Here is a 26,739-nt window from a genome sequence, read left to right on the forward strand (position 1 = left end):
ACGAAAAGTCTTAGCTTTAAGAGGGAACTCCATAGTCATTTAAATGGCAGCGAAGACACTTTTCAGAACTTTCTATTTTCAGGCATCCAAAGAGCTGACTTTCATGTCAACAAACAGCCAAAATCCAACAAAAGGTTTCCATTTTTGGAAGTAATATTTATCGTGTAAATGTGATCAAGTCTCAGACTCAGGAGGGGATGCCGAGGAGAATGTAAAAATACCTGAACTTCCTCCAACAAGTGCCGACATCTTTCAAACATTCATCCATTGAAAACTCTGCTTGCTCTTGTGTTGTCGGGGAGAACTGAAAACCTCTCTCTCCTGTCAGTATGTGAGCAGTCTGTTCTCAGGCATCTACAGAGACTGTTGTCTGAGTTATCTCACATCCTCCACTCTGAGTATAAGCTCTGACTGTCTGGCAGAAGACCGAGTCCAACAGTGCAAACTGAACAGCTTTAAAAACGTGTTTGTGCCCAGCTCAATCAGAATTGATGATTGATTGATTGATTGATTGATTGATTGAGCTAGGATTGGGCGGCATCCACTTTTTAACACCATCATACCCTCCCCGGGGTATACGGTGTTACCGCCAAAACCTGCACTCATCACATGGCACTATCTTAATGACAGTAACTGAAGTAATACCATGGCTATTTTTTAATACCCCGGTATATGGTATTACTGTCCATTCCTAGATTGAGCTGAATTTTTCCAAGAGTAATTTACCCTAGGGGGCAATATTGTAGAGCATATCATAATGATGTGTTACCCAATCCTGCTAGAACAAAGAGCCAAATTGTTGAAAAATACCTTTGCAAGAGCCACAATCTAAGTGATGGAAAGTGGCAAAAAGGGCCAAAGTGGCAATAAAAATAAGTTTAAGGTGTTAAAATTGGGTGAAAAGAGGCAAAATATGCATAAACTGGATAAAATGGATTGAAAAGTGGCAAAAATGGGGAGAAAAAGTGACAAAAAAGGGTGAGAAGTGACAAAAAATGAGTTACAGGTAGAAAAATGGTCAAAAGGCGGCAAAAATGGGGCAAAAAATGAGTTAAGTGTGACTAAAACAGGTAAAAAGCAGCAAAAAGGTGGGAAAACATGGGTGGCAAAAGTGGCATCTAATGGCAGAAGGCAACATAAATGGGTAAAAACTGGCAAAAAAAAAAAAAAGATAAGCAAAAAGATGAAAGTGGCAAAAACAGGATTAAAGTGGCAAAAATTGTAAGTGGGGGAAAAATTGAAAAAGGGGCAAAAAACTGCAAATAAGGGCAATGGAAATATACAGACAAAAAATAAAGGTTTACAATTAAAGCGTACTGTCTAAGTGCAGTAGTCTGGTAGTTGTTTTACATTTGGGGTTTCAATCAAAATGTTAATGGTATATATGTACTTCTACTGAGGTACCACTAGCACTGTTTTGTACCATCTAGCTGGTCCTATTGCAAGAGGACAGTGATGACCACAGCAGTGGTTTTTATAGTTTACCTCGTTAAATAGTATTCAGTTCAGGTGATTACCTAATCAGTACCTCATTATGTAGGATGAGGTGTGCTTGTGCTGAAATTCAACAGACACTGGAATGTAATGGCTGTCATACATGTAGAGATGCTGATTTCAGAAAAAATTGCAGTGGTCTATTAATTTTTTCCACAGCTGTATGTATTAAATAAGATATACACTGACATCAGCAGAAATTCTGCATCTTCCAATACAGACATCATGTTGATGATATTATGCCTTCATAATTTAATTGCATGAACATAAATTGATTGTGACCACCTATGCAATCCAATGCAATAGCACTGCAATCAATGTTTACAAAACTTCTAAATTTTCAGTTTTTGTTGACATCTTCAGTGCAGGATGTTGTTACATTCATGTACTCTGACTTTAAGTTTGTTGTATTAACTGCTTACCTCTTACAAGTCGTCCCTCCATTCTGCCAGGTGTCACTCCTATTAGAAGTGGATGTTGGTGGTTCAGGCGTGCGTACCATCTTACTGGCTTCCAGCAGAGACGGCTCTCCTTTCCTATTCTGCCGCTCCACCAGCGGTCTCTGGCTGGAGAAGCTCCTCTTGCAAAGCTCTCTCTTCTCACCAGAGCCCGGTTCACTGTGACCAGAGTCTGAGGGAATATCCCCGTGTCCCTGTGGAGCAGCGCCTCCACTTCCACTACGCTTCTCTCTCCAGTCGCCAAAGTCGCTGTTGTCGGATCCGGTCTCCCACTCCTCAGCCTGGCCATGCTGGCTGGACCGTCCGCCGGAGTAGTGCCCGCTGGGCCAGCTGTCCTCCCCACTGCCTTTGGAGCGACTAGGCCAGGGATTTGCAAAGTCGCCGTTAATGTACTCATCACTCGTCCACTGGTTTGAGCCGGGTTCGCGTTCTTGTCGTAGTCGTCTGAATCTGGGAGGTTTGTCTTGGCGGGGTGGACGGCGTCTTCGTAACATCTGCCTGTCGGGGTTGTCGTTGTCAAAATAATATTCTCCTTCCCGGTCCTCTGTGCCATTTTCCACAAAGGAGCCAGTGAATTTAGGGGCGTATTTTAGAGCTTCTCGCTCAACAGCAGGTCTGCGGGAGTATGCAGTCTCAGCTCCAGGACCATAACCGTTTTCTTGCATGGCGCCACCACTGCCACTAAACTGGGGTCCACGGCCCCTCCATGTAGAAATGTCCCTGGATCCGAAGCTTCGGTTGTAACTTCCAGTGGTGTTCAGTCTGGGAGGAAGCATGCGACCACCAAAGTTCCTGCTGGACTTGACTTTATCTCTTGAATCTTGGTTTGTCTGGTCATCTGTGTACACCTTGTTTGACCTCCAGGAGTCTCTGTCAGCTTTACGGACTTCGCCAGACTCTGTGTACCCTTCTCCATTTTCAGATCCCTTCTGGCGGCGTCTCTTGGGCAGTTCCTCATACTCCGAGGCTTCGCTTAAGGTCTCGCTGACATTTCGCCTTCTGGGCTTGCCCCTCTGGAATTCCTCCACCTTGACGATGTCCCTAGGTGTTGCTCGGCCTCTGCCTGCTCGCTGAGCTCCACTGCTGTTGTTGTTGTTGTTATAAGCTCCTCTGAGATTGTCTCCACCTCGGCCGCCACGGGTTCCACCTCGAGAGCTAAATTCCCTGAAGCCTCGGCTGCGACCTCTGCCTGTTCCTCTGACCGCACTGAAGGCCTGTTCCTCATCGATGAAGATCCAGTTATTCCTACGGGGCGCGTGAGGCTCCCTGTTTTCTTGGCTGTCTCTGGGTGACTGGCTCTTCCCGCTGTCCCATGTGTTCTCCTTTGGGGAGTCGTCACTGTGTGTGCTTAGAGGCCTCTCTGTTTTTGTGGGAGCTGGTGACTGACGCTGCCTCTCTTCTGGCTGTTTTTCAACTACAGGTGAGGCTGGCCGCCTGCTGCTGGCCGGCTGGTTGTCTTTCTTTAAGTCGTAAACATTAGTAAGGATTTCTTTCTCCAGGCGATAAGGGACTGTCTTCTCCTCAGGCTCAGGTTTCGGCTTCTCATTCTCTTTGTCTTCCACTTTGAGAGCCTTGAGAACTGGCTTCTTGATTGGTCCAGTTCTGCGGATCAACGTGCGCCCGCTGGTCTCAGATGGCTGGCTGACACTACTGCTGGAACTGGAGCTAGCTTCAGACCACTGACTTTGAGTATTACCGAGTCTATCATCTTGTTTCTGTCCTCCATCTCTCTTCCAGCCATCCTTTGGGCCGTCCAAGAGCTCGTCATGAGAATCAGGGCTGTCTTTTAGGTGCTTGTCTCTGGAGTCTTGTTTTGGATAATCACTGTCTGTATGATTCTGGGAGAGGTTTTGAGCAGTGGTCAGTAAGCCTTGGTCTCGGTGTCTGTGCTCTCTGTCCGAGCCTCTGCTCTGGTAAGCATTTTGGGGGAGATCGTCTTGGTTTAGGCACTCGCTGGCCCTGTCTTCATATGAGTCCTGCTGGGAGCCGGCCAAATCACTTCTGTGAAAAACAAGATGCAGAAAGATGAGGAATGACAAAAGACAGAAAGGTCGACCAACAGGGGCCTGGGTCATTTAGCAGGGTTTTACTCTATAGCTCCTGTCACATATGCACCCTAGGATATTTATAGAAAATCTAAGACAGCCTGTCCCTCAAATCTTCAAGAGTTTCTGTTTACATGTCCATAAAAATGGGATATTTTCCTGTCAGACAGGGAAAGACGAGCCAGAAAGAAGATGGCAGTAAAATTCTGAGAAGGCACGCAAAGTGACAGAGTCTGACATATTCATAGTACCACCAAACCAGTGGAGAAAACACTGGCAAGTAGGAGACATAATGAAGCAGTTTCATTACATGTGCAACGATTGCAACAGTTACATATTATAAACATCATCAATTTCACCTGCTCATTCACTCATGGTGAGTTATCCTCAGTATGTCCTCTAGCAGTTACAAATCAACTCACTTCAACTTTATGTGCAAATTTCACCAGAGTGCCAGCATAAATAGTTTCCCCCCATCTGCAAACAACCTATAGAAACTCAAAATTCTTAGTTGCATTATCTCCTATTCAGTTTACAGTTTATATATGGAACAAAAACTGACCTGTCATCCGGCTGCCCGCTGTCCGAGCTTTCGTGCTGTCTCTGATACGGTGGAGTAAAGCTGCGTAAGGGGTAACCATCTTGGTTCCACATTGGGTAAGGCTCAGTAGAAGGGGCTCTTCTCTCCTGATGCAGGCTGGGATGGCATCCCTCGTCAGAACTAGGACTGTTTAAGTGGTCTTGGTGCATCATGGGTTTCATCATTCCTGCTAAGAACATTCAGCGTTTAAGTTTTCAGGGGGACCAAAAACCCCGGAGACTTCCTAACTTTAGATGTGAAGGCTTGGGCTCATTTTCTTGTTTTTTTTTTCGCTCACCTGAAGAGTGGACAGCACCTGGGTAGTAGTCCACAGGAGATCGTCCTTGGGCCATGCGGGGATCCATGAAAGGTGGCATCATCATCCAGCGGGGATCAAACCCAAGGACATGTGGTGGGTAGTAGCCGCGCTGGCTGTGGCTTGAGCCAGACGAGGCAGGGTGACCTGACTGCTGCCAGTGCTGCATCTTGTACACTTGGTCCTAGAAAACATAAACAGTACATGAGGTTATGTACAGAACTTCCAGGCCTTTTTCCTATGTAAAAAAACTTCAAAGTGAAACCTAGGGTCACACTTAAGCATAAAAATTATCTTATTTTTGATTGTTTCAAAGTCCATATGGGAATGGGAGGAAGGCAGTCAGTCAAAGAAAACAGTTCATAAAAACACGTTTTTATTTATTTTATTGTGCATATTTATGGTGGGAATTGCAGGTATTCTCATGATAGGGTCCAAATATAACAGAAACATTTTGGGTATCTAGTTGTTTTTCCTGGATTGTGGGTGTTGCTGTATGACTTCAGCTCAGTTATAAATTCTGTGGAGTTGACGTCAAGGTCAGGTGTGTCTGACAGGAGAACCACTCTGAGTCAGGTCACGCTGAGGTGACCCGTTCTTTCCCTGTTCAAGTGTGTGATCCTTGAAGGGCTTAGGGTTTTGGAGAGCAAAGCACGAGTTGTATTTCACCACAAGTTGAAAGCTTATTCTCATGTTTTCCACATTATAGACATTGTTTATGTTGCTGACTCTGGACATTAATAAAGATTAACTTGTTTTAAGTGTAATCCCATCTGGATGCTTGTTGGCAATGACTACAAAACATAAGCAACGTTGGTTGCAACCTGACGCACAGGTGTGTCAGCCAGGTCACACAGGGATTAGGCATTTCATTAGCTTAGAAGTGGATCGATCTCAAACAAGATTATTATGTTTAAAAAAGTGATTCTGCAGTAGCTTAAGTGTTGTAAGACTTGATATAACAACACACCAAAATATCTGGTAAAGTTAAAATGTAAAAAGATAGATAAATCTATCTATTAACTGCAATTTGGTGCCAGTTTAGCTTTGTCCTTTACTTGTTTTAAAACTTTACTTGCACATAGCAAGGACTTTAAAAACATGGTTTCAATCAGTCAATTAATCAATCTTTGTTGCATCTCATTCTGCTGTAATTAACATACAGCACAGTTAAACAGATAAAGCGTGTTTTTTTCCTCTCCAAATTTGATGTCTGTAATAACAGCAACATAGTGCGAGGCTCGGCCTGTCTGGAACTTTTAACAAACACTGCTTGTGTATCGGATCAACTTGGTTTGTCTTTATTCCAGTGCTGCAGTGACTTAATCTTGTAACAGCTTAAATAACTGTTTCAAAGGTGTTTCAACTCGTGCCTTGTTTGTTTTAAGGCCATGATGAGTCAAAGAAGCAGGATATGGTGTTGAACGAAGTCAGAAGCAGCCATAATTAATGTGGCTTAGTAAACTTGCTGGTAACACTGCTAAAACCTGTCTCAGACTGGCGGCGTGTGTGCTGTGTGTGTGTGTGAATTCCCTCTGCTGGTGCTGGCAGCAGCAGCTTCACACACCTCAGCAGGAGAGAAATGAAACTTAAAACTACATGTGCAATTAAACAAGTATGCCATTACACCTGAATATGCATTCAATAAGTCATTACCTCTCTTAATTTTGTAGTACTGTGATATAATACCAATATCATAAAGGGCAAGAAAAAGACTTCGATATGAATTTTAGGCCATTAAAAAAAGATAACAATACAAAAAGGACTTTAAACATTTTATGTTGTTATTGGCATGTATTTTTCCTACTCTTTTAAAAGTTCTGTAACAATAAAAGCCTTTGTATGCTCCATCAATCTCTATAAGGTGAACTGTAATGTAGAAACCTCTAAACCCAGTGACATTAGCTTTGGGGAGAATAAACAAAGGACAATCCAATCAAAGGTAAAAAGGTTAAACCTCTTCACGTGGCTCCCTGCTGTTTGTGTTTGCAGGTTGATTACTGTTACCTTGAAAGCTCTTTTCTCACAAAGCAGCCACTAACACACGGCACATTAGTGTGGGATTAGGACTTTATGGGTTAGAAGGGCCATCAGCTGGCACTCACCTGCTGCTGCTGCTGCTGCTGCTGGTGCTGTGGCTGCTTTTGGAAGCGGGGTGGCATGGGTTTGGAGGGGTGACGTCCGCTGTAGTCTCCTGAGGGGGAAGAGGGCTCCTGGCTGTCATCCTCACTGCCACGGTAGTTAGAGAAGCTGGGCTCATCTCGGTAACTGTGGCCAGGGGAGTGGTCAGGGGGACAGTCGCCTCCATCTGGAAAGCATTAAAACAAGGTTAGATTTTGCTTTTATAACCTTTAAATAAACATGCAACTCTAAATGATGTTTTTTACCCTTTGTGCTGTATTGCCAGGTGTCATGATGGCCTTTACTTGGCTCCCTGTGGGGGGAAAGTGGAGCATCTTTGCCCTCTCCTTCTTTCTGTCCGTCCTCTGACCTTGACGTCTGCCTTTCAGTCTTTCCAAATTTCTCATCCAGCTTCTTCAGTTTTTCAGCACAGGCAGCCAGCCGCTCCTCCCGAGCACGCCTCTCTTCTTCCTCCCTGCGCCTGCGGGCCCTCTCGACAGCCTCAGACAGCTCAGGAGACACGTACTTTGCCCTGGCAGGACCCTGAGTCTGGCGCTGGTGATCGCCCTGGTCAGCTGGTGGCTCACCTTGATTTTTCTGCTGTGCCTAGAGACAGAGGGGATGCAGTTTAAGGAGACTTTTAAGGAGACTGGTAATTTAGGAAATGTGGGTTTTGTAGCCTCTCTTGTCTGATGTTTGACCTTTACCTGTTGAAATTAGTGAAGCTGTGTTGATTCTTTTCTAATTTAGCATTCACTCCCAAAAACGCATAAAGCTTTATTTATACTGTGTCCTTTGAGCAGTCTAAGTTACTAGAGGCATACAATGCATGATAATTACGATTATTTGAGTCTGATTCCCCCTCCTGACAAAACTAAGCAGAGTCCAGATTTAGAATAGCTAAAAAAATGTTTAAATGTTGGGCAAATTTGTATTACATTTAACTGCCAGTTCAAAAAAGGTGCTTTTTGACCACAGGAACTTTCCCTACAAACTACGGGCCTTTTGAGGAACAGTATGTTTTTCATCAGGAACCAGGATCTAAATTTAGTTCTGGAGTAGGCATTGTACCCTGGGCTAGGGCTAGGAACTGGGGGGGGGGCTTGGAGCTGTAGTGCTGAATGTGTTTGACTGTTAACTAGGTCAACATCTCTGCCAACGGCTCTTAGATGACCACCCAGATCTTCAGCAGTCTGATGGTTGACAAACACTTCTAGTCAGCAGAGCTGAAGTCTTTCAGGAGAGACAAAATAACTTCAACAATCTTAACCAAGTCTAACTGTTCCATTTAGATTGAGCTTTGAATAACCTGGATGACTGAGCACCTAAACAGAGGCGATGTCTGTGCCCCAACCCAGACCCTTCAACACAATACATCCAAATATAAATAAAAGGTGTGATTCATAAACAAATCTGATTAGAAAGATTACAATGAAGTTTCTAACAAGAAGTCTGACTATTGTATTTGGTTTGTTTACCCTCTGAGACCAGCATTGTCATGTACAACAAGATGAGACACTCTTACTTGTTTCCCTCCTGAAGCTAGCCATCGTGGCATTTCAATTACACTATCCATGCCTTCAAATTTCTAAGTAAAGAGGGGGTATTATACTTTTCCGATTTTTAAAACATAAATATAAAGTCACAATGTTGGGTGTCCATACTCCACGTACGCAAATTTTCAAACCGCAAGATTGACGTATGTGGCAGTTATCTTGGAATAAGAGTGTAAACTGATGAAAATGGTTCGTTGGGAATCTCTCCCAGATCTTCCCGAGACAAGATTTCGATGGAGCGAACTGATGAGGTCAATCGCAACAGGATCTCCTGACTGGTTCGTCCATGCTGCCAGCAAAGCGGAACAGACTGCCCCCACAAGGCCTTTTAGCCATTTAGCCATTTAGCCATTTAGCAACACAGTAAACACTTACCAAACAGATACGTCCTGCTCTATCCTTTGCTGCTGCTGGTTTTCTTCCCCCTCTCTCTTCAAACTATCAGGCTCAGACTCCGTGTCTAACATGTTCGGACGTATATCAAAATTCGTCATATTTTACTCAGTCGGACCGGTTCATTCAAAGTTTACAACTACTAGCATAGCAATATAGCCACATTGGAGGGGGCGGGCACAAAACATTGAGTCCTGCTGCTGGCCAGCCTCAGGAAAATTGGCCAATCAGAGGAAAGCAGGTGCGTGGGGTTAAAGAGACAGCAGCGAAAACGATGTGTTTCAGACGGAGGTTAAAATAAGGGTTTTTCAGGATGCCAGTGTGAGAAACATGCAGAGTTTTTTGAGCTGTAAACCATGTGAAGCTACTACGTGAGTATCAGAGAGATGGTGTAAAGCCTTGAAAAAAGGCATAATACCCCCACTTTAAAGCTTTTCTAGCAGGCAACGTGGCTGACTTTCAGGGGCATTTAAAGATTAAATCCACACCAGTAAATCTTTATCAATTTTTAATCACTTTTCAATAGTTTCTTTTGCTAGCTTTGAATGCTAACTGATATTCTGTGTCCCACAATGCTTTGTGTCGGGCTGACAACCAATGGCAGGCTGTTCTGTTGTCATATCATGCTTGGTCAAAGTGCACAGTATGTAAGCGGCCTTAATAGATCATAATGGTGGAAAAAGGCAGCCTTCTGTGGCCCTCTGTGTCACTGCAGACAGGAGCAGCTTTGAATAATGGCTCAATAGGGCCAATACAAAAAAGTGCAAGGATTCTTTTATTTGAACATGTCAATATTTTGAGGAATTTCTGTCACAGACTGATTATTTTTTTACTTTTTGATCCTCAAGAAAAAGAAGAACACACTTGTGCAAATAGTCTTTGAGTTTTAATTTCAGTCTAGCTTTTTCTTCTGTCTCTATAGTCACATAAAAAATTCAGATGACAATACTGCAGCAGATATACTCTTAAAGCCCAGGTTGTCTTGAAAAAAATTATCTTTAGAGCTTGGCTGTGCACCATAGGATTGATGTTTCACAAGCTTTTTCAGACAATAAGTCCAGGTGAAACAAAAACTTGAAGGGTCAAACGTGGCATTTAAATCTTGATTCACTATGCCTTCCTGAAACCTGGCATCAGGATGTCCGATTTGCATTATTTTCTCGGGATTTGAGATCCTGATAAAAACGCAGGCAAAAGAAGGCCACCGGAACCATTTAGTTCTGTGAAGAGAAGGAACTTAAAGTTCTGGGTACTTTTGGTCAAAAAGCAAGTTGGTGTTCAAGAAAAAAGATGGCCTTCTTATTAATGCACAGACATTTTGGGTAATAAGGTGAAAAATGAACCCTTTTACAAGCCTTAATTGTTCAGTTACAGTGTTAAAGTCAAGCTACCTTTCAGAAACTGTGTTTAGATGATGTTTCATAACTAAGAATTATGGAAATATTTAAAAACGGACTGTAAGGGTGAAAAGAAACTACATCTCCAGTCTGTTTGACAGCCACAAATAACTTACATACTATTCAAAATGCTCTAAGGGTACCATGTATTATTTGCTAGCTTTGCCCAACCATTCACACACAGGACCTTGAAGCCTCAAAGACTTGTTTTGTGAAATAATAAATATAAAAGTCACAAGTGTGAAACTCTACTTGTAGGGTCCTTTAAGATAATCTACTTTTCACATTAGAAACATGCCACACACAGAGGCATAACTCCTATTTCATGATGTCTTAAACATCTTTTTTTTACTCGCTGTGAAAAAGACTTGGCAAGTAAAAGGAGCGAGATATATCTCTATGGTTACTGCAAGGTCATCTCTCCAAATTCACAATGACAGTCTCACTCGAGGGCGTGTGAAGGCACACTGCTATTCATACGCTCTGTAGTGTTGCCTTCTCCTCTGTAGGCACAGAGGGATTAGAGAACAAGATGTTTTAACTGTGGATAACATCATAATGAGTTCATCTCTGATAAGTAATCTCAAAAGGGGAGGATCAAAGTGGAAAAACACTGCGTCGTGTGTGGTTACCAAGGTATCCGTAGAGAGATATCTGCCGTTGGTCTTCCTGGGAGGTTCGTGGTGGTGATGTTGGTAAGAATAACTCTCCTCGGGGCCCTCCTGGGGGTAAGACGCCTCACCTGAACTCAGGGAGGACTGGCAGTTCTCTCTCTCCCTCTCCCATTCAGTCCTAATGAGCAACACATCCAAATTTAACCAGGAAGGCTTCAAATCATCACAACATAAACTAAAACGTGAGGCCTATTTATAGCACAAATGAACAATGAGGAAACAAGTCTCACCACATCTTGCTTTTATCACTGGAGTGTTCTTCTTCATCATCACTAAACTTGAGCTTCTCGCTATAATCAACCTCCTCATGGAGTCCTGAAAACAAAACAACAGACTAACAGTCAGTGGTGGTGTTAAGGTACGAGACGTGAAATAATACTGCAGGGAGGGAACTCAACGTGTGCAGAGCTTTGAGTACAAGACAAATTGAATCAAATCAAGCCGTGTCATATCACTGGGAGCGTCTCATCGGTGTTCCTAAGGCAGCCACACTCTGATCATACCGTGTTGTGTTGAGATTTTTGGTCCCTTCATATGAAGACAAACCTATCAATGAATATGGAGGAAAACTGAAAGCTGAAAAGCCATTCCTGCTGTAATATCTCTAAAATATTTGAGTGACTGAATGAGAGCTGGTTAAAGAAGAAGTGGAGATTTTTCTTCTTTTATCATGAAGTTTTCTTCAGTTTCATTTAAGTCAAGTTTAAGGGCAAGGTAAAAAACCCGTGGAGTTCACGGCTGCTCTAAAAGTCGTGACAAACTTAACTTTGGATAAAAAAAAGGAAATGCAAGTTACACAAGCTCTCACTTCATGAGGAGTCCTCCTGTATGAGAGCAGACACTTAACATCGATTCACTGACTGCACGAAGGACGGAAATTTTCTTCAGAAGAGGATCAAGAAGAATTCAGTTATTTTAGCCCTTCTGAGTGGTTTAGAGATGGCATTCTGTCCTTCATATCCAGGTTTATTATAAAATAATGTTGATTGTTATGGTCTTCCTGTGAGCATAATCAAGTTAGAAATGCCTGTATTAAGAGACTGAGTGCTTTTGCAAAAAAATCTAAAATATGCACAAAATGAACCTTTCATTGAGGAAAGGTAAGTATGAGCTGGCACCACTAGTTTGTGATAATAAAGTGCAGCTTAATTTTTGCCAGGCAAATAATTTCCGTCCAATTAAATACAAATTATAATTCAATTTAGCTGACCAGTCTGAAGTAAAAGAAAAAAAAAACATTCTGTACACCACTGACCCTCAACTGCAGGCCCAGGGGCCAAACCAGGCCCACCACAGCTTTCCATATGGCCCCCAGAAGTTTATCAAAATCAGAAAATGTTTGGAAAATGTGTTATAGTATTTACAGTGTCTTTTCATTAAAAAAAAAAAAAAAAAAAAAAAAAAAAAAAACAGCTACTGAAGGAACCCAAAAATTAGAAGAGATTAAAACATTTTTTTCTAGATTGGCTTAATGCTTGAACAGTTTCACAAAAATTGCCCATCAGCAATCATATGTAAATAAGATGCATGACAAACACCCAACTCATTGATTAAAGCTGCTGGTTGCAGTATCAACCCACCAATTCAGGTGTTTTGAGAATGTTTTTTTCATGTGTTTTCACAAATCAGGATTTGACACATTTGAGTCAAACCCAGTGATGAACAACTTGACAGCTCTAAAATATGTGGCAAAAATATCTCAATTGCCCCCTTGTGGCTGGCTGCAGTATAGGCAAGAGGGACTGAATTCACTGCTAATGGCTAAAAATAAGGCACACTTAAAAGAAAATTAAAAATATTTAAATAAATCTTGTTTGCTTATTTAGAAATCTTGCCCACACACTGCCAAGAAAAAATTTGGCCCTTGTGCAGATTTAGTTTGTGATCCCTGCTGTAAACCAACATCATGCTGCATGAGGAAAATAATTTTACACTGTAATGGTGTGTTAGCACTGCTAGCACCACCAGCCTTCAACCCTCTCTGCCGGCCGAGAGAGTATAATCTGACACTGAACCTGAACAACTTTATCCCCATTTTCACAGTCAATATAGTGCCAAACTGCACTGTTCTTACAACAGTTAGCGCTTGTTTACATTGGACTACAGCCCTTCTTGATGCTGCTCCCACTGGGTTTCTGATTATTACATGCCACTTCTGCAGCGCTTGCACTCCACTCCCTCCTGCATCCCCAACATGTGTCCAATTTCACCCACATCTCATGGATTCTCACAATCCATGTTAAATATTGAGAACAACAGTGTGTTTAATTAAAGGAATGTCAAATGTGTTCACTGAAGCACCACCTTGACAAAGTTTCCGCCTTGAATGAAGGAGAAAACAACCGAAACACTCACGTCCTCATCATGCTAAACAGTGCCACATATGGATAAAAGAGCAGCTGAAGACCTCAGGCTGCTTTAACTCTAGGCATGGCTTAGTATTAGCACAGTCAAAGTAAAATTTGCCAACCTTATTTACACATTTATTTTAAAGTCAGACAGAGGTGGAATTGTTTCCTGATCTCTGGACAGTTTGTGCATCACAAAATTGAAGCAGCCTTCCATCAGCTTTCACAGACAGTAGGCCAATCTTTACGTATTTATGCCATGCTGTCCCCAAACTTGTCATCCAATGTGTAATGCAAACAGGCCAGTTCACTTGGAAAGTGTGTTTATTCCCTAAATAACTGCATAATGGCTCAGCGTCTCTGTACGCAGGTGTATATGTGCGGTGACAGGCCAACAACACAATAAGGGGAGCATTAAAGCTGTTTGGGTGCACACAGTTTTATGTGGAGATTTAACAAAGCATCACAGTTTGGCTGTTGAAAATCAGTTGAAAATAACCGATACACATGATTTTAAACCATAGTAATAGCATTTACCAGCATTAGCACTAGCCCATTTAGTGTTTTGTAGCTGAAGAGATGCTGGTATGGAAAATTCCGCCATATGCTTTTCAAACTGATGTCCAGGCATCTTATTCTCACTTTTCAAGCCTTCTAAACTTTCCATGTAAAAATGTGAACTACACTAGGAAGTCAGCAGGAGTATTCATCTAGCACTAGCATCCAGAGAGTAACACGAACCCTTTGTTGTGAACCCTTTCGAGTAAGCCAGACAAAGCAAATCAACATCAGAGACAAAAGGCCCATAGTGAGAACAGAGCTTAAAAAAAAACATCTGGTAGGGTTGTCCTAACACCATCATTTTAAACTTTGATAGAGTTCTGCTAAAAATCAATTATTAAACCTTTTTAATACCACTGCAGTTAAAACAGAAGCCCTAAGCAGCAAAATATTGGTAATTTCTTGTTTTTCAATTACCCCAGATTGCAATCAAACTGGTGTAGACTGTCTAAATTGCAAACATATATCAGCAATGCTGGGATATTCCTCTTTGTCTTTCATTCTTGTAAAGCTTTGGTTAAAATACTACTGAAGGTCTGGTATCCTGTGGTATCGGAAATTAGATCTAGCCAGATCCTAAAAGTCATCAAATATACCTAAATGTCTGAATACATATTTGCAAACTCAAAAGAGGTGATCTATAAGCATTAAGCTGCCAAAATGTCATCACTAAAAGAGCTATAAACTGGCTGTGTTTGGAGCTTTACAGATAAAAAATTCCCATAAAGCTGAACAAACAGCAAATGGTTGTATCAAAGAAACAATTTTTCCCTCCAACTCAATTTTATGATTACATTTTTAACTAATGCAAAACAAAGTCTAAAAATCGGAGCAGCTATCTGTTGTTCAGAATTCAACAACACATAACCAAAGTCCTACTATCCAAGTCACTGACTCATAATACAAACAATGAATAATCAGACAGTTGCCTAAAGAAGAAGACAGAGGCAGTAAAGTCAGCTTGAGGGATACTCACCAGCCCATCCATCCTCACAGTCATTGTCAAGATCATCCAGATCCTTCAAGTCCTCTGGATTGATGATGGCTGGGCGCTGCGGTCTGTCACCAGGCCTGCGAATAGGCTGAGAAGAAAGTCGAGGTGGAGCACGGACAAAGCGGTTCTCTCTTTTTACATCACCACTGCAAAAAAAAAAAAAAAAAAAAAAAAAAAAAAAAGTAAAAAGATAAATAAATTTCACAGGTGTTGCAAACTTCTTGGTTAAAATCTTTTTTTTAGTAGAAGGACTTACTTGACTAGTTCAGGTTTGGTGTAGCTCTGTCTAAAAGTGGGTTTGCTGTCAAATCGGGCGGGGGCTGCGACTGTGGTAGGAACATTTTCTGTACCTGGGGCTTCGCGTGTCTCTTTGGAACACATCTGAAAACAGCACAAAGATACAATGAGTTTCTCTGAAGGAATATGAGTCACTAGAAAGATCAGAGCCAATCCAGGCTCTGAGTTTGTAGAGTGAAATGTCTGATAGAGCTGCAACAAGCTCTAAGTTGACTGATCACAGCAATAAAATACTGAGTTGTCTAGCCATTTTTCAAGCCTTTGCTGGACCTACAGTCTTAAATGTAAAATAATCTGTTTTAAAACAGTGTAAGATAACATTTTAAAGACATTAGCTTGGGATTTATGAACTAGTGATCAACATTTTAAAACAAGGATAAATTGAAAAACCATTGAGCCACAAATAAAAAAAAATTCAAGGTTCTAAGTGGAGTTTTTGGTTTGTGATCATTTTGACCACCCATGATGACACATTGTCTTCTTTTTGGTGTAGTCTTGTGTAGTTGTGGGTGTTAAACCGGTGTCAGAACGTTATCCGTAGAATTTCTGCAATGGTATGGAATTTCTGTCATCACCAGTTTAAAAGCTCATATTGTTTTGTGGTGCATAAACGATGCCACCATTTGTGTTACAAAGAGATTTGTTACAGACAGCAGCTCAGTCAGGGTCCAGTCCCCAACATGTTCAGCTCTGACACTAAAGACCAGCCAGATCACGAGCTAAATGTCAGCTCTTTGTATCTGTGTAGGTAAAGGTGAGGCACCGAAACAAAGTAAATATGTGTTCTCTCCTCTAGAAATTTGATGTCTGTAATAACAGCAACATGAAGCGAGTGCTTGTTTTGCACACCATCTCCATCAGCCTATCTGCTGCTACAGACTACGCTCAAGTTTCTTGGTCTTTAGCCCAATGCTGCAGCATCTGGTATTACAATGGCTAACTGATGATTTTCTTGTTTAAAGTCCATCAAGATTAAAAGAAGTGGGCTGAAGTGAGGTCCGAGAAGCAGCTGTAGACTCTGAAACAGCGTATATTTTCTGGGACTGCTGCTAAAGCTAAGTTAAATCAATGATAAGTATGGTACCACCAACAAATCCCTCAGAATAAAAGTCCATAGTCGTGGTTTTCCTAGAGTTGTGTTGATTCAGACCCCCAGCAAACGAGGAGTTAAACTTAAAACTTAAGGTTCAGTTGTAAAGAAGAGTACACAGAGAGGCTTATAATACATTTTTCCGTGATTTTAGTATGCAATAACATTGGTTTCAGGGGGAGAGGGGGTTGCAACCCCTGAATATGCATTTAAATGCTTTATCTTTTAAAATCTTGTAATACAGCAAGATAATACGGTTACTGCAAAGGGTAAAAAACAATGTGATATATTTATGCAATATTACCCAGGCCTACTTTTACTGTGTAAGATGTGTTTTCTTATATAAAAAAAAAAATCTTATCTTGTTTACCTTTAACACAGAAACATTAAACTCATAGTGAATCCTTGCCTCCTTTGCTACCTATCCTAGAGTGTTTTCATTTGCTCCTATAGGCCATATAGCGGAATCAGTATGAATACAGGAGCTTGAAGGGTGAAAATAAAATAACTTTTTTAAGCCTTTTAAAAGCAATGGCCAGAAGGCGATACACAGTACTTACAAAAGCAGGCAACATGTCATGGTAGACAGCAGTGGAGGTGTGGTGAAGCTGGTACTGCAGGGCAGTGGGGACGGTTGTTCTGCGGACAGGCTGGGCGGGTCGCAGGGAAGGCTCCTTGGGGTCAAGGACCGGAGACTGAGCCGTCACTACGCTAGAGGAGGTTGTACCGGTGGCGGAGGGAGGGTGAGAAGAGGCTGGAGGGGTGCCGCTCTCACCCAGGGCAGTGATCTTACCCTCAGGATCTGCTGGCAGGCCGAGGGTCAGGGACGAGGGCTGAAGGTTCCTGCCACCACCTTCCCTCCAGCTCGTCACATCTGAGGGGAAAGAGAGGTTTCAGGATTATAAAATCCAAATAGAATGATTTTTACTGTCAAAATATTTTACTTTAGGGAACATCATGGTGTTTTAATAAAATCAGCACTCTCGGTTTCTTATAAACAGCCCGTCTGCCACAGCTTAAGTTGTCCTAAAATTTAAAAACATGACAGCTTTCCTCCTCTCTGCCACTACGGGCAATGAGTCATCTGTTGTGAGGTTCTGCTTGCTTTAAAAAATGAACAGTGCATACATAAATCTCCATTTTCTCAAAGTCTGTATGCTGTGAAACTTTTGACATATTGTTTAGGCTCTATTAAACATCACAAATATGATCTTTTTCTATTTTAACTACTTTTTATTCAATGTGCCAACTTTATAGGAAGTTGGGACATTGAGGGGTTGCAAAAGCCTTGTTAATTATTCTCTTCCTCTTATTGCTGTAAATTTCTTCTTCAAGTATACAAAAGAGCTCATCATGTGTTTCACAAGTAACATTCAGCCTCCAGACAAAAAAAACCCTGCCGCCAATTTAATAATTTGTTTCCAGTGGACTTTATCGTTGCATTTGTTAGCCTGCCAAGTCCAGCGAGCTGAGACTTACTCTGGGGGCGGAGGCTTGGTCCGGGCCCATACGACGGATCGAAGCCGCTTCTTTCCTTGCCAGCCCTGTCCTGTTCTCCAGCTGCCTTCAGCGCGGGAAATTCCTCGTGAGAGAAGGGCTGAAGTCGGTTTGAGGCCCTTGAACCTAAAATTGACATTGAAGGGAGATGAAAAAAAACAGGCATTAGTCTGACTTGCAAACAGAAGAGTGTTTAACTGATGTGCAAAGGCATGAAGAGGTCACAGAGTATTGTTCATCAGTAGCATGTAATTTGATTTTAAACACATCTCATGCTCAATTGCAGAGCTTAGATGACTCACCATCTTGCTCTACTGCCTTTCCATTTAGCTGGGCCCATTGCTTTGGTCCACCTGTGTTTGTGTTCTGTAGGAATTAAGAAAACCAAGGTCACAGTCTGATACCTGCATTACATCTCTGACCTGCATACCGACTGACAGTAAGAGTTTTGTTAGTGTTTACAGTTGAGCATCATAACTCAGAAACGTCTCCTGTGTTTAGCATCCCTAACAGATCATACATCCATGTGGAAGACAGATTTGTTTGTCAGATGTACTGCTTAATTTGCTTCTAACACAACCTGGGACCAACTAACAGCGTGTCTAAAACAGCATACAGCGTGAACAGCAGAATCATCTGGATTCTATCTGGTTTTAGTAAGAGGGCACAACCAGCCTATGAGAAATGTTACAGCAACATGACACCTATGCCTCTTTTCTATTTTCCTTCCTGTTGCTCACATTAGAAATGGATGAGAAACATGGTTCAGTCAGGAACACTCTTGTCATACAGTTTCAGAACTGCTCAGAGGATGCTCCCTGGGTTAGTCGAGAAGCATGTTTGACAATACATGAAGTGCACAGCTAGAACCCCCCATAGAGATAGATACATTATAGACAATGCATACTGAATACAATCAAATTAGTTCAAAAGCAATTAATCTATAGTAGCATGAATTCTCAATATGAGGGCATAACAAGCTTTCTGCTATAAAGGAGGAGGCTGGGGTGGAGGAGGCTAATCTTTGCCAGCAGCCTGGTGCATCAGCATTAATGCAAGCAGGAATTAGTGAGAAGTACATCATATTTAAATACACCGCTGTGTTGAGAGAAAAAGCTGTGATTGGCTGTGGCAGCTGGCTGTCAGCTGATCACAGCTGGGCATATTACTACCGAGTCCTGCATGAACCAACGCTGAGCTTTATTAGATCAACAAGGTGCTAGGGATGTTTCAGTTGAGTTAGTGCTGCAGTGATATACGCCTTATGATTTAGGGTCAGTCCATTTAACCCTATCCAAACATTTTGCACATTTACATCTAAGGTAGGCTGTTAAATGGCAGATAGGGTGAAATGCCAGGGCTGCATGGCCCTTCAGAGAATATCATCGATGCAGTGATATGTGGTGATCACGTCCTGTTGGATGCACAATGAGAGCGTGAGATAGTAAAGAAAAAAAATATCAACTACATCATTTCGTACTTGTATTATACAAGATCTGTTTAGATAAAGTCATGGAATTACCATTGGCAAAATTTTTAAGCTTTTTTTACACTTCCTCCGATATGGTACATCTATGTTGTTGTTGTTACATTCATTAGTATTGTAAGGTGCGAAAGCTTTAAAAAATCTAGTACTGACAACCCTATCAGGGTTAGCAATCAGGTTTTTGCCATTGTGGCTGGTGGATTTAAAAATCTAGCAGCCATCTTTTTTTACCTGCTATTTTAACAATCAATATTATTTAATAAGGAATGATATAATAATCAAGGCTTATAGTAGTTCAAATTTAAGGCTATTCAATAATTGAAAATTTTCAACAGAATTTTACTGCATTATGAGTGTCAGACTTGCAAAAATTTAAATATGTTGTGCACAACTTCTGAGACAGTCTGGCTGCAGACTTTAGCTCTCAGACAGCTCCTCTTACAGATCGTTACTGTGAGACAACTCTGTCAGACTGTAAGTGCTATTATTTGCTGCTACAACAGTGTTTGTTTTTTGTTTTTAATCTAACTTTATTTACAAAGTCAGTTAGCAGTTATCTTTACCAATGCAAGCTTTAGCAAGTGTAGCTAAAGCTAACAGCTAAACTAATGTAGCTACACAGCTTACGTAGCCAACATTAGGTTCGTAGCTTTGTTAGTATAGATATTTATGAGCTTCGTGATCTCTAGCTTTAGTAATGTTAGCTACGTATCTACATGATATGTGTAGCTCTGTTATCAATGTAGCTTATGCTACATAAGAAAACTTTTGTGGAGGATAAGCTTTTTTCCTGTAAGGATATGATCACAAAAGTATTCCTTTCTGTTTCTTTATTTACCTGCCCCAGTGGCTTGAAGGTTGAGCAAATTCATCTGACACAGCTCAAAAATACCAGCTTTTGGGCTGATGGTGGGTGCTTATTTCCCACCCTGAACTTTTAACTTCTTTCTTTTCTTTGTTTGAGCATTCAGGTCATATACCAGTAAAGAAAGCTGAATCATGATCAACCACCTACTGGAGTTGTATGGAAGATAAAGTCTAGTATTTTGTCAACTCTTTATTTAACCGATGCTATCATTTAGAACATGACTGTTTGAAAATGTTTACTGAATGAGCTCTGCACTAAATCCCCAGCTTTCTACAAGGGAGCTGGTTGATTATAGGAGAGAAGATCCAGCAAAATCCTTGTGATACTGAGCAATAAATGAAAATTTCCAGACCACAACCATAGCTGCGCATACACACCTCCTGGTTGGCTACCGGTGAGGGCTTCTGAAGATTGGAGACAGATTTCTGTAAAGCCAGCTGCGGCTGCAACTCCGGCAGCTGTGGTATTGATGCAATAGAACTGCAGAAAAGAAAAGGGGGAAAAAGAGTGAGCGTTAGCACAGTTACACTGACGTGATACCTTCATACAGAGGACTGAGCCTGTGAGCAGGTGTAAATACAATAACTCTCTGTAATCACAGGGTAACAGCTTTATAACAGCTGAGTGCTATAAAGCTCAAAGCTGTGTTTTACACTCTATGATGCTGCTTTACAAACAAGAAAAAGTCAGATTAAATCTGCTGTCTGTCCCTACAAATGCACCTCTTCTTTGCACTCAGCGTGTTTAAAATGTTTTCTTTTGATGCTTGCCATCGTTCATCTGTGTGACTAAAAACTTCAAACTAGAAAGGCTGTCAAAGGACTGGCATAAAATACCAGAAAATCATTCCATCAAAGCATCTTTATCTGCAGTTTGAAACTGATCAGACAAGAGGGAAGCCCCCCCATACCTCTTTTGATCGGGTTGTTCCTGCTTGTTCGCCCATCCTGTACCGTCTTTAGGCACAATAATCACGTTGGGATCGTTTCCTTTGTTTTCAGACTTCAAGCTCGGCAGGTGAGCAGGTGGGGGCATGCGCCGGGCTGTGGCCACTTTTCCAAGACTCTGTAAGCCATGTCGCGGAACTACTAGGGGGGAGAGCACAAAGATAAAGCAAACAGTGACAGTAAAACAGATGAAAATTGAAGAGAATCTAAATCAATCTTACCTGTGTTTTTCTGAGTTTCTATTGATTTTCCCTTGTACTTGTCAAATAGGCTGAGTGAGGAATACTTGCTTTTCCCATCCTTGGACTTGGTTATTTGCCCCAAACGATCGGACATTGCGATGTAATGTCATCGAGTATGGAAATTTTTCTTTGCGCCTCTTCCCAGTGCCTTCAGATTCTGTAAAAAGAAGAAAAATTCTTAGGTTTAGACTTTAACCTAGAAAATAGAGGATACTTAACTACGCCCTTACATGGTGAAGTACTATCTAGAATTGTCAACAATGAATCTTTTAGAGGCCCAGCTTCCCTGAAATGTGCTGTAATATGATTGTTCAGCCACCCCAGTCCCCACTGGCCTTCAGTCACTCCTCCAGGGCCAATCAGGCTTGAGCACAGTTACCTCTAATGTTGCAATAGGACACATTTATAACCTTGTTTACAATACGTGCCTTCTCAGAGCCAGCACAATGGAGAACAACACAAAGAATGTGACAGCATCTTTACTCACTTTGGGGCTTATTTTGAGTAATTTATTGTCAGATACAGCCATTCAATGCAGCTGGATGTCTACATGCAAGATGATTCAATGCACCAATTCACATCAATTATACTGTCCATGTTGCATAAAAGTGCTTGAACCCATGCGTGAGCAACCCCCTGTTCCATCAGAGTCACGGCCAAGGAAGTGTACCGTGCCTGAGCACAGTGCAGCACACTCACACCAGACAAACAGCCTCAATTTCAGCAATTAGGTGTGCTTGGACATGGTAAAGACAGCCTAGTGTGAATGAACCCTTTAAGTCTTTATGGCAGTTAGGGATGCAAAGATAGATTAGTTTAACTCCCAAATCAGCCAATATCAAGCCTTTTAACAGACATCAGCATGGGCATGTCAGTAGCAGATATTCATCTGTTGTATCTTGTCAATTTAATGCAGAAATTTAGCAAACCTAGAGGAGAAATTTATTCTTAGGCAGAAGACGTGACCTGTTGGACAAACTCTTATCTGTTTTTATGGTAAAAAATAAAGGAAAATGCTGGCATTGTGGGAATCTTGCACTAAAGAGAGACACTGAAACAAACATAACGAAAGACGGTTGGCTGAAACCTTATCTTTATTTTGTCTTATCAGCACCGGCCCTGATTTTCAAAGTTGATGCAGTTAAAGTCGAAAATTCAAATTTAAAAAGCTAAGCTTGCACAGCCGATACATTAAATGTCTTTGTTTGACTTTGCAGTCTGTTTTTGCTCACAAAAATGAAAATGTAAATTTGTGATAAATTTCATGTATTGTTTAATTTATATTAAGCAAGGAAATCCAATAGCAACCAGATAAGGCAGGTCAACAGCATTTTACTTTTCATTTAATCAGGACTCAATGGGGACTCAAATAACTGATCAAAAATATGTTTTATCTGTCACTGACCAGAAAGCCATAAATGAAAAAAAAAAGTCATAGTCATAAATATAAATCTAAATTTCTATAGTGACCCATAATCAACCCAAATTGATTTGCACAATGCTAACTCCTGTGTTGGCCTTCATAAATACTTGATCCCTGCAGCACTCTGTAGTGCTGTTAGGTCCCTAAAAAAACATTTAAAAAATTATTTTAAAAAATAAATCAAAGGGAAAAATACTATGCACGTATCTACAAGTTCTAATGTCATAATCAGACAAAAATTCACTACTGACTAAGCGGCATTAAGGAGCAAAGATGTGATCAAAGATTGTTTTTACATGGTTTTATTACATAGATTCAAGAGATAAAGCTACCTTTGCTGTCAGGGCTGTGAAGACTCTTTTAGTCACAACTGTCAAAGAGCTGGAAAGATAAGAAATTCTTTCATAAAACACTGTTGGATTTTTACCAGACATTATATCAAGATTTTGCTGAGACAACTAATTATCTGCTTACTGACAATGAATTTGAGCTGGTAGAATGATATAAAGAGGAGACGAGCAAACTGTTCTGAAAATGCTCGTTTTTCTAGTCCCAGTGGTGACATGTATTTTTATTTTGGTTTCACAGACTGTTTATCACTAATTAGCTACAGCTGGTAAAATCTGCCTGTGAAGGTTGTCATGCTACAAGAGAAACCGAAGCTTGCCTGCTAAAAATAACCAGTGTTTTGCATACGTGACCAACCATCACCCGTTGTTTGTTCTCGGTGTGGAGCACTGATGGGTGCAACCTAGCAGGCTGTGACAATTAGGCATGAATCTGCAACAGGGAGGAGAAGATAAGGCTTTCTGTTCTGTTTGCCTTTCAGCCTCCATGCATTCAAAAAACTGTACCACCTTCTACAAGGGTCAAGCAATACCAATTCAAAGAAGTTATACAAAATGATACGATATGGACTCAAGCATTTAAATCCAACATTCAACTTGTACATATCAAAAAGACAGCAAAGTTTGATTCATGGTGGTGCAAATAAAGTTGAGACTGCTCTTATTGTCTCTGTGAAGTTTAATCTAAATACAAAAACTGGCAATTAATTTCCCTCACAGGTGCAGAATGCATACATTGGTGGTAAGAAGGGTGCAGTGCACAGTTTTGTTAATGTGAACACATGCAAATTAAGAAACCCTTGCAATAAAAATAATTGCAGTTGCTTCCAGCATCACTCAAAATGAGTTAAAATAACTGCAAAGAAAAATACCTAAATTACAACACAAAAATGTTAAATGGAAAGCTCTGATTTTTTGTGTTTACAACTCCTGTGGAACATGAGATTTTTGTTAATTAAACATTTTGACCCAAGTGCAACACGTCCAGTAAGTGCACCCAGGGGCCAATAATGGCATCCTTATTAACATTTTTCACACTGATCCATATAAATGACAAAAATTTTGCGGTATAAGGTATGGGCCTGTAACCTTGCAAAGTAGATGGATTGGCCAGATTCCATATCGTTCATCAGACCAGTCCATTTTGCCAAACTCCAATCTGAAATAATAATGCCAGGTCTGAGAAAAGACCTGACCAATCAGTGTCATTTAAAGAGAACGAGGCAGTAGCTATGGGCGGTGTTTAGTTGTGCTGGTGGCAATGACTGCCACCAGTGCAGATGTAGCAATAGTATGGTGGCAGTTATATCAGAACTGGACCACATTTCTTTACTTAAAAAGAGCAAAGAACCACACTAAAAGCTTGTCATAGCTGAAAAGGTTTTTTTTTCTCTTCTCCTGACCTGCTTCAGCATGAGTTTGCGATTTTTACAGGTGGGGTTTAGTTATGTTGTAAGCAAGTGTCAATGACTACACCCAGTGAAGCAATCAGCTCGAATGCAGCTTTTTGGGCAGTTTATAATCAGATCTGGACAAGTTTTCTTTATTGAAAGAGAAGCAAAGAACTACACTGAAAGCCTTTTTTGGCAAAGAAGATGCTTTTACTCTTCTCCATACAGCCTTAGCATGAGTTTTATCCACCAACAAGCTTCACTGTTCATAAACTATGACAGCACTTGTCTGCAGGGCTCATGTTACTCACAAGAGATGTGCACGCTAACCACCTTATTTTGTCTTGTCACTCTGATTGGACCATAATAAATATGATAGCACACAGTCTTTACTAAACCACCCCTTACACTCATCCTTCGCTTCACATAGTTTGTCCATGTCTTATCTGTTTTTGGTAAAGTGTCCTTGGGTTTCTTGAAAGGCGCTATATAAATTCAAGATATAATTATTATTATTATGATAGAAAATTCATCCAATCGCCCTGAAGGATTTTATGACAAGCCCCGTCTTTCCCAAACACTTTGTATGGGAGGTTTCCTGGATGAATCTGAAATACATCCATGCAATGATACAGTATCAAAGATGAAAGAATATCTGGTGTGTCAGGTTCATGGGTTTGGCTATGAGGGCAATACTGGATAAGGAAACCTGGTTTCTGATCAACTGCCTGATGGATTCAAAATCTATTTATAGGGTGCTTGAACACTCTAAAATAAATTTGGAATGGCATAACGCTCACCATCAGATATCTCAAATATTTTGACTGGGACAATGGGCTAATTCTGTACCTTTTCCAGGCATGACATTTACACCCATGCTACAGGTCGCCTTTACTTTGAATGTCACAAGGTTATGAGGGGATGTAGTATCCCCTTTCTTTGCCATCTATCTTCAGAGGTAGTAGCAGAGGTGAGAATGGGATCAGCTGAACCAGCAGGGGAGTGCAAAGCTGTTTTAGTGTGCATGTCTGACTGGGTGTGTATGTTAACATACTACTGTGCCATGCTCTCTTGTACTCCCACAACGCTGTAATGCAATGTGAATTAAAAGAGGGAAACATGAAATAACCTACTTTCACAGAATCAACATGAATGTCTCAAGGCGGAATGACATCAAGGCTGTCACTGAAATGCACTGTGAAAATACCTTGTGTATGGCAAGATACAACTAAGTTATTTTTAAGTAATCTGACAAAACCATGTTTTTAAATAAGTACAAACAAAAAATATTAAACAATTTCACCAAAACAAAATTGTGAATGACTAACAGAGTTGTTATTAACAGGACGCTAACGTCATGATTGTTGCCATGCCATTCCTGGTTGAAACTCCATTTCCATCTATTCTTCTCTAGCGGTTAAGGAAATTGACACACATGTTTTAGTAAGAAACAGGACGTTTGCTATGTGACTAGTAATCATAGCTCTACTTTTAACAAAATATTGAAAATAAATACCTACATAAACTTATTTTATTAGCTTGAACACTTGTTGTCACTACGATAAATGTGAATGAATGAATGAATGTTTATGCAAATAATTATTTTGGAATTGAAAATAAAATTACCCCGAGGAGCAACAAAACTTGAGTTGCAAAAAGTTGTGCAAGTCTTTAAGCACAGCAACGATGTGAAAATAAATGGTGCTAAAAAGCTACACAACTGCAAAGAAATTGCAAACTGTGGACTTTGCTGAGTGAAATGGTAACTGTCATGCAAAAAGGCGGTTTTACCTTTGTCCCCTCGAGAGCTATCAAAAACAGACAGCGGCTCACATCCCAGGGCAATTTAAAATCTGGATTTTACAGTACTTGCTGACATTTGAAGACACTGAAAGTACATTTCTTTATCCATGTTTCTTGGTGGTTGAACAAGTGCAAAAAATTCCCACAATTTCTACCTCTACTGATTCAGCCGATATATACAGTGCATGTGTCCGCCGCCTCTTTTCTTCTTCTTTGTAATAATCGCAGTAAATCAACTGCTGCTCTGTATTTACCTGCTCCAAATAATGCAGTGTGTTTGAGTTACCATGTTTTCCTGTAGACAAACAAGCAGAGTATGACAGAACCAGAAACTGACAATATAACTTGCATATAAATCGCCACACTGATTAGCGTTCTGATGGAGTATGGTGGAATATTGCTGAGCAATGC

At 40.9% G+C, this 26,739-nt stretch overlaps 1 protein-coding gene across 2 annotated transcripts in view; it reads right to left on the reverse strand.

Moving 5' to 3' along the window:
- prrc2b (proline-rich coiled-coil 2B) overlaps positions 1-26,739 on the reverse strand; it is a 42,797-nt gene that overhangs the window by 11,570 nt on the left and 4,488 nt on the right. For both annotated transcript variants that reach the window (XM_041810127.1, XM_041810126.1), the window contains exons 2-16: positions 21,344-21,521; positions 21,086-21,263; positions 20,553-20,655; positions 18,124-18,187; positions 17,804-17,947; positions 16,885-17,198; positions 15,194-15,318; positions 14,920-15,083; positions 11,265-11,349; positions 10,993-11,152; positions 7,281-7,620; positions 6,999-7,201; positions 4,876-5,077; positions 4,560-4,767; positions 1,917-3,953 (exon numbers count right to left, since the gene is read on the reverse strand). In XM_041810127.1, coding sequence (XP_041666061.1) covers positions 1,917-3,953; positions 4,560-4,767; positions 4,876-5,077; positions 6,999-7,201; positions 7,281-7,620; positions 10,993-11,152; positions 11,265-11,349; positions 14,920-15,083; positions 15,194-15,318; positions 16,885-17,198; positions 17,804-17,947; positions 18,124-18,187; positions 20,553-20,655; positions 21,086-21,263; positions 21,344-21,458 — 4,442 coding nt within the window. In that variant the 5' untranslated portion in view covers positions 21,459-21,521. The remainder of the gene's footprint in view (positions 1-1,916; positions 3,954-4,559; positions 4,768-4,875; positions 5,078-6,998; positions 7,202-7,280; positions 7,621-10,992; positions 11,153-11,264; positions 11,350-14,919; positions 15,084-15,193; positions 15,319-16,884; positions 17,199-17,803; positions 17,948-18,123; positions 18,188-20,552; positions 20,656-21,085; positions 21,264-21,343; positions 21,522-26,739) is intronic.

The sequence above is a fragment of the Cheilinus undulatus genome, linkage group 17 (assembly GCF_018320785.1).
Source record: "Cheilinus undulatus linkage group 17, ASM1832078v1, whole genome shotgun sequence".
Lineage (NCBI taxonomy): Eukaryota > Metazoa > Chordata > Actinopteri > Labriformes > Labridae > Cheilinus > Cheilinus undulatus.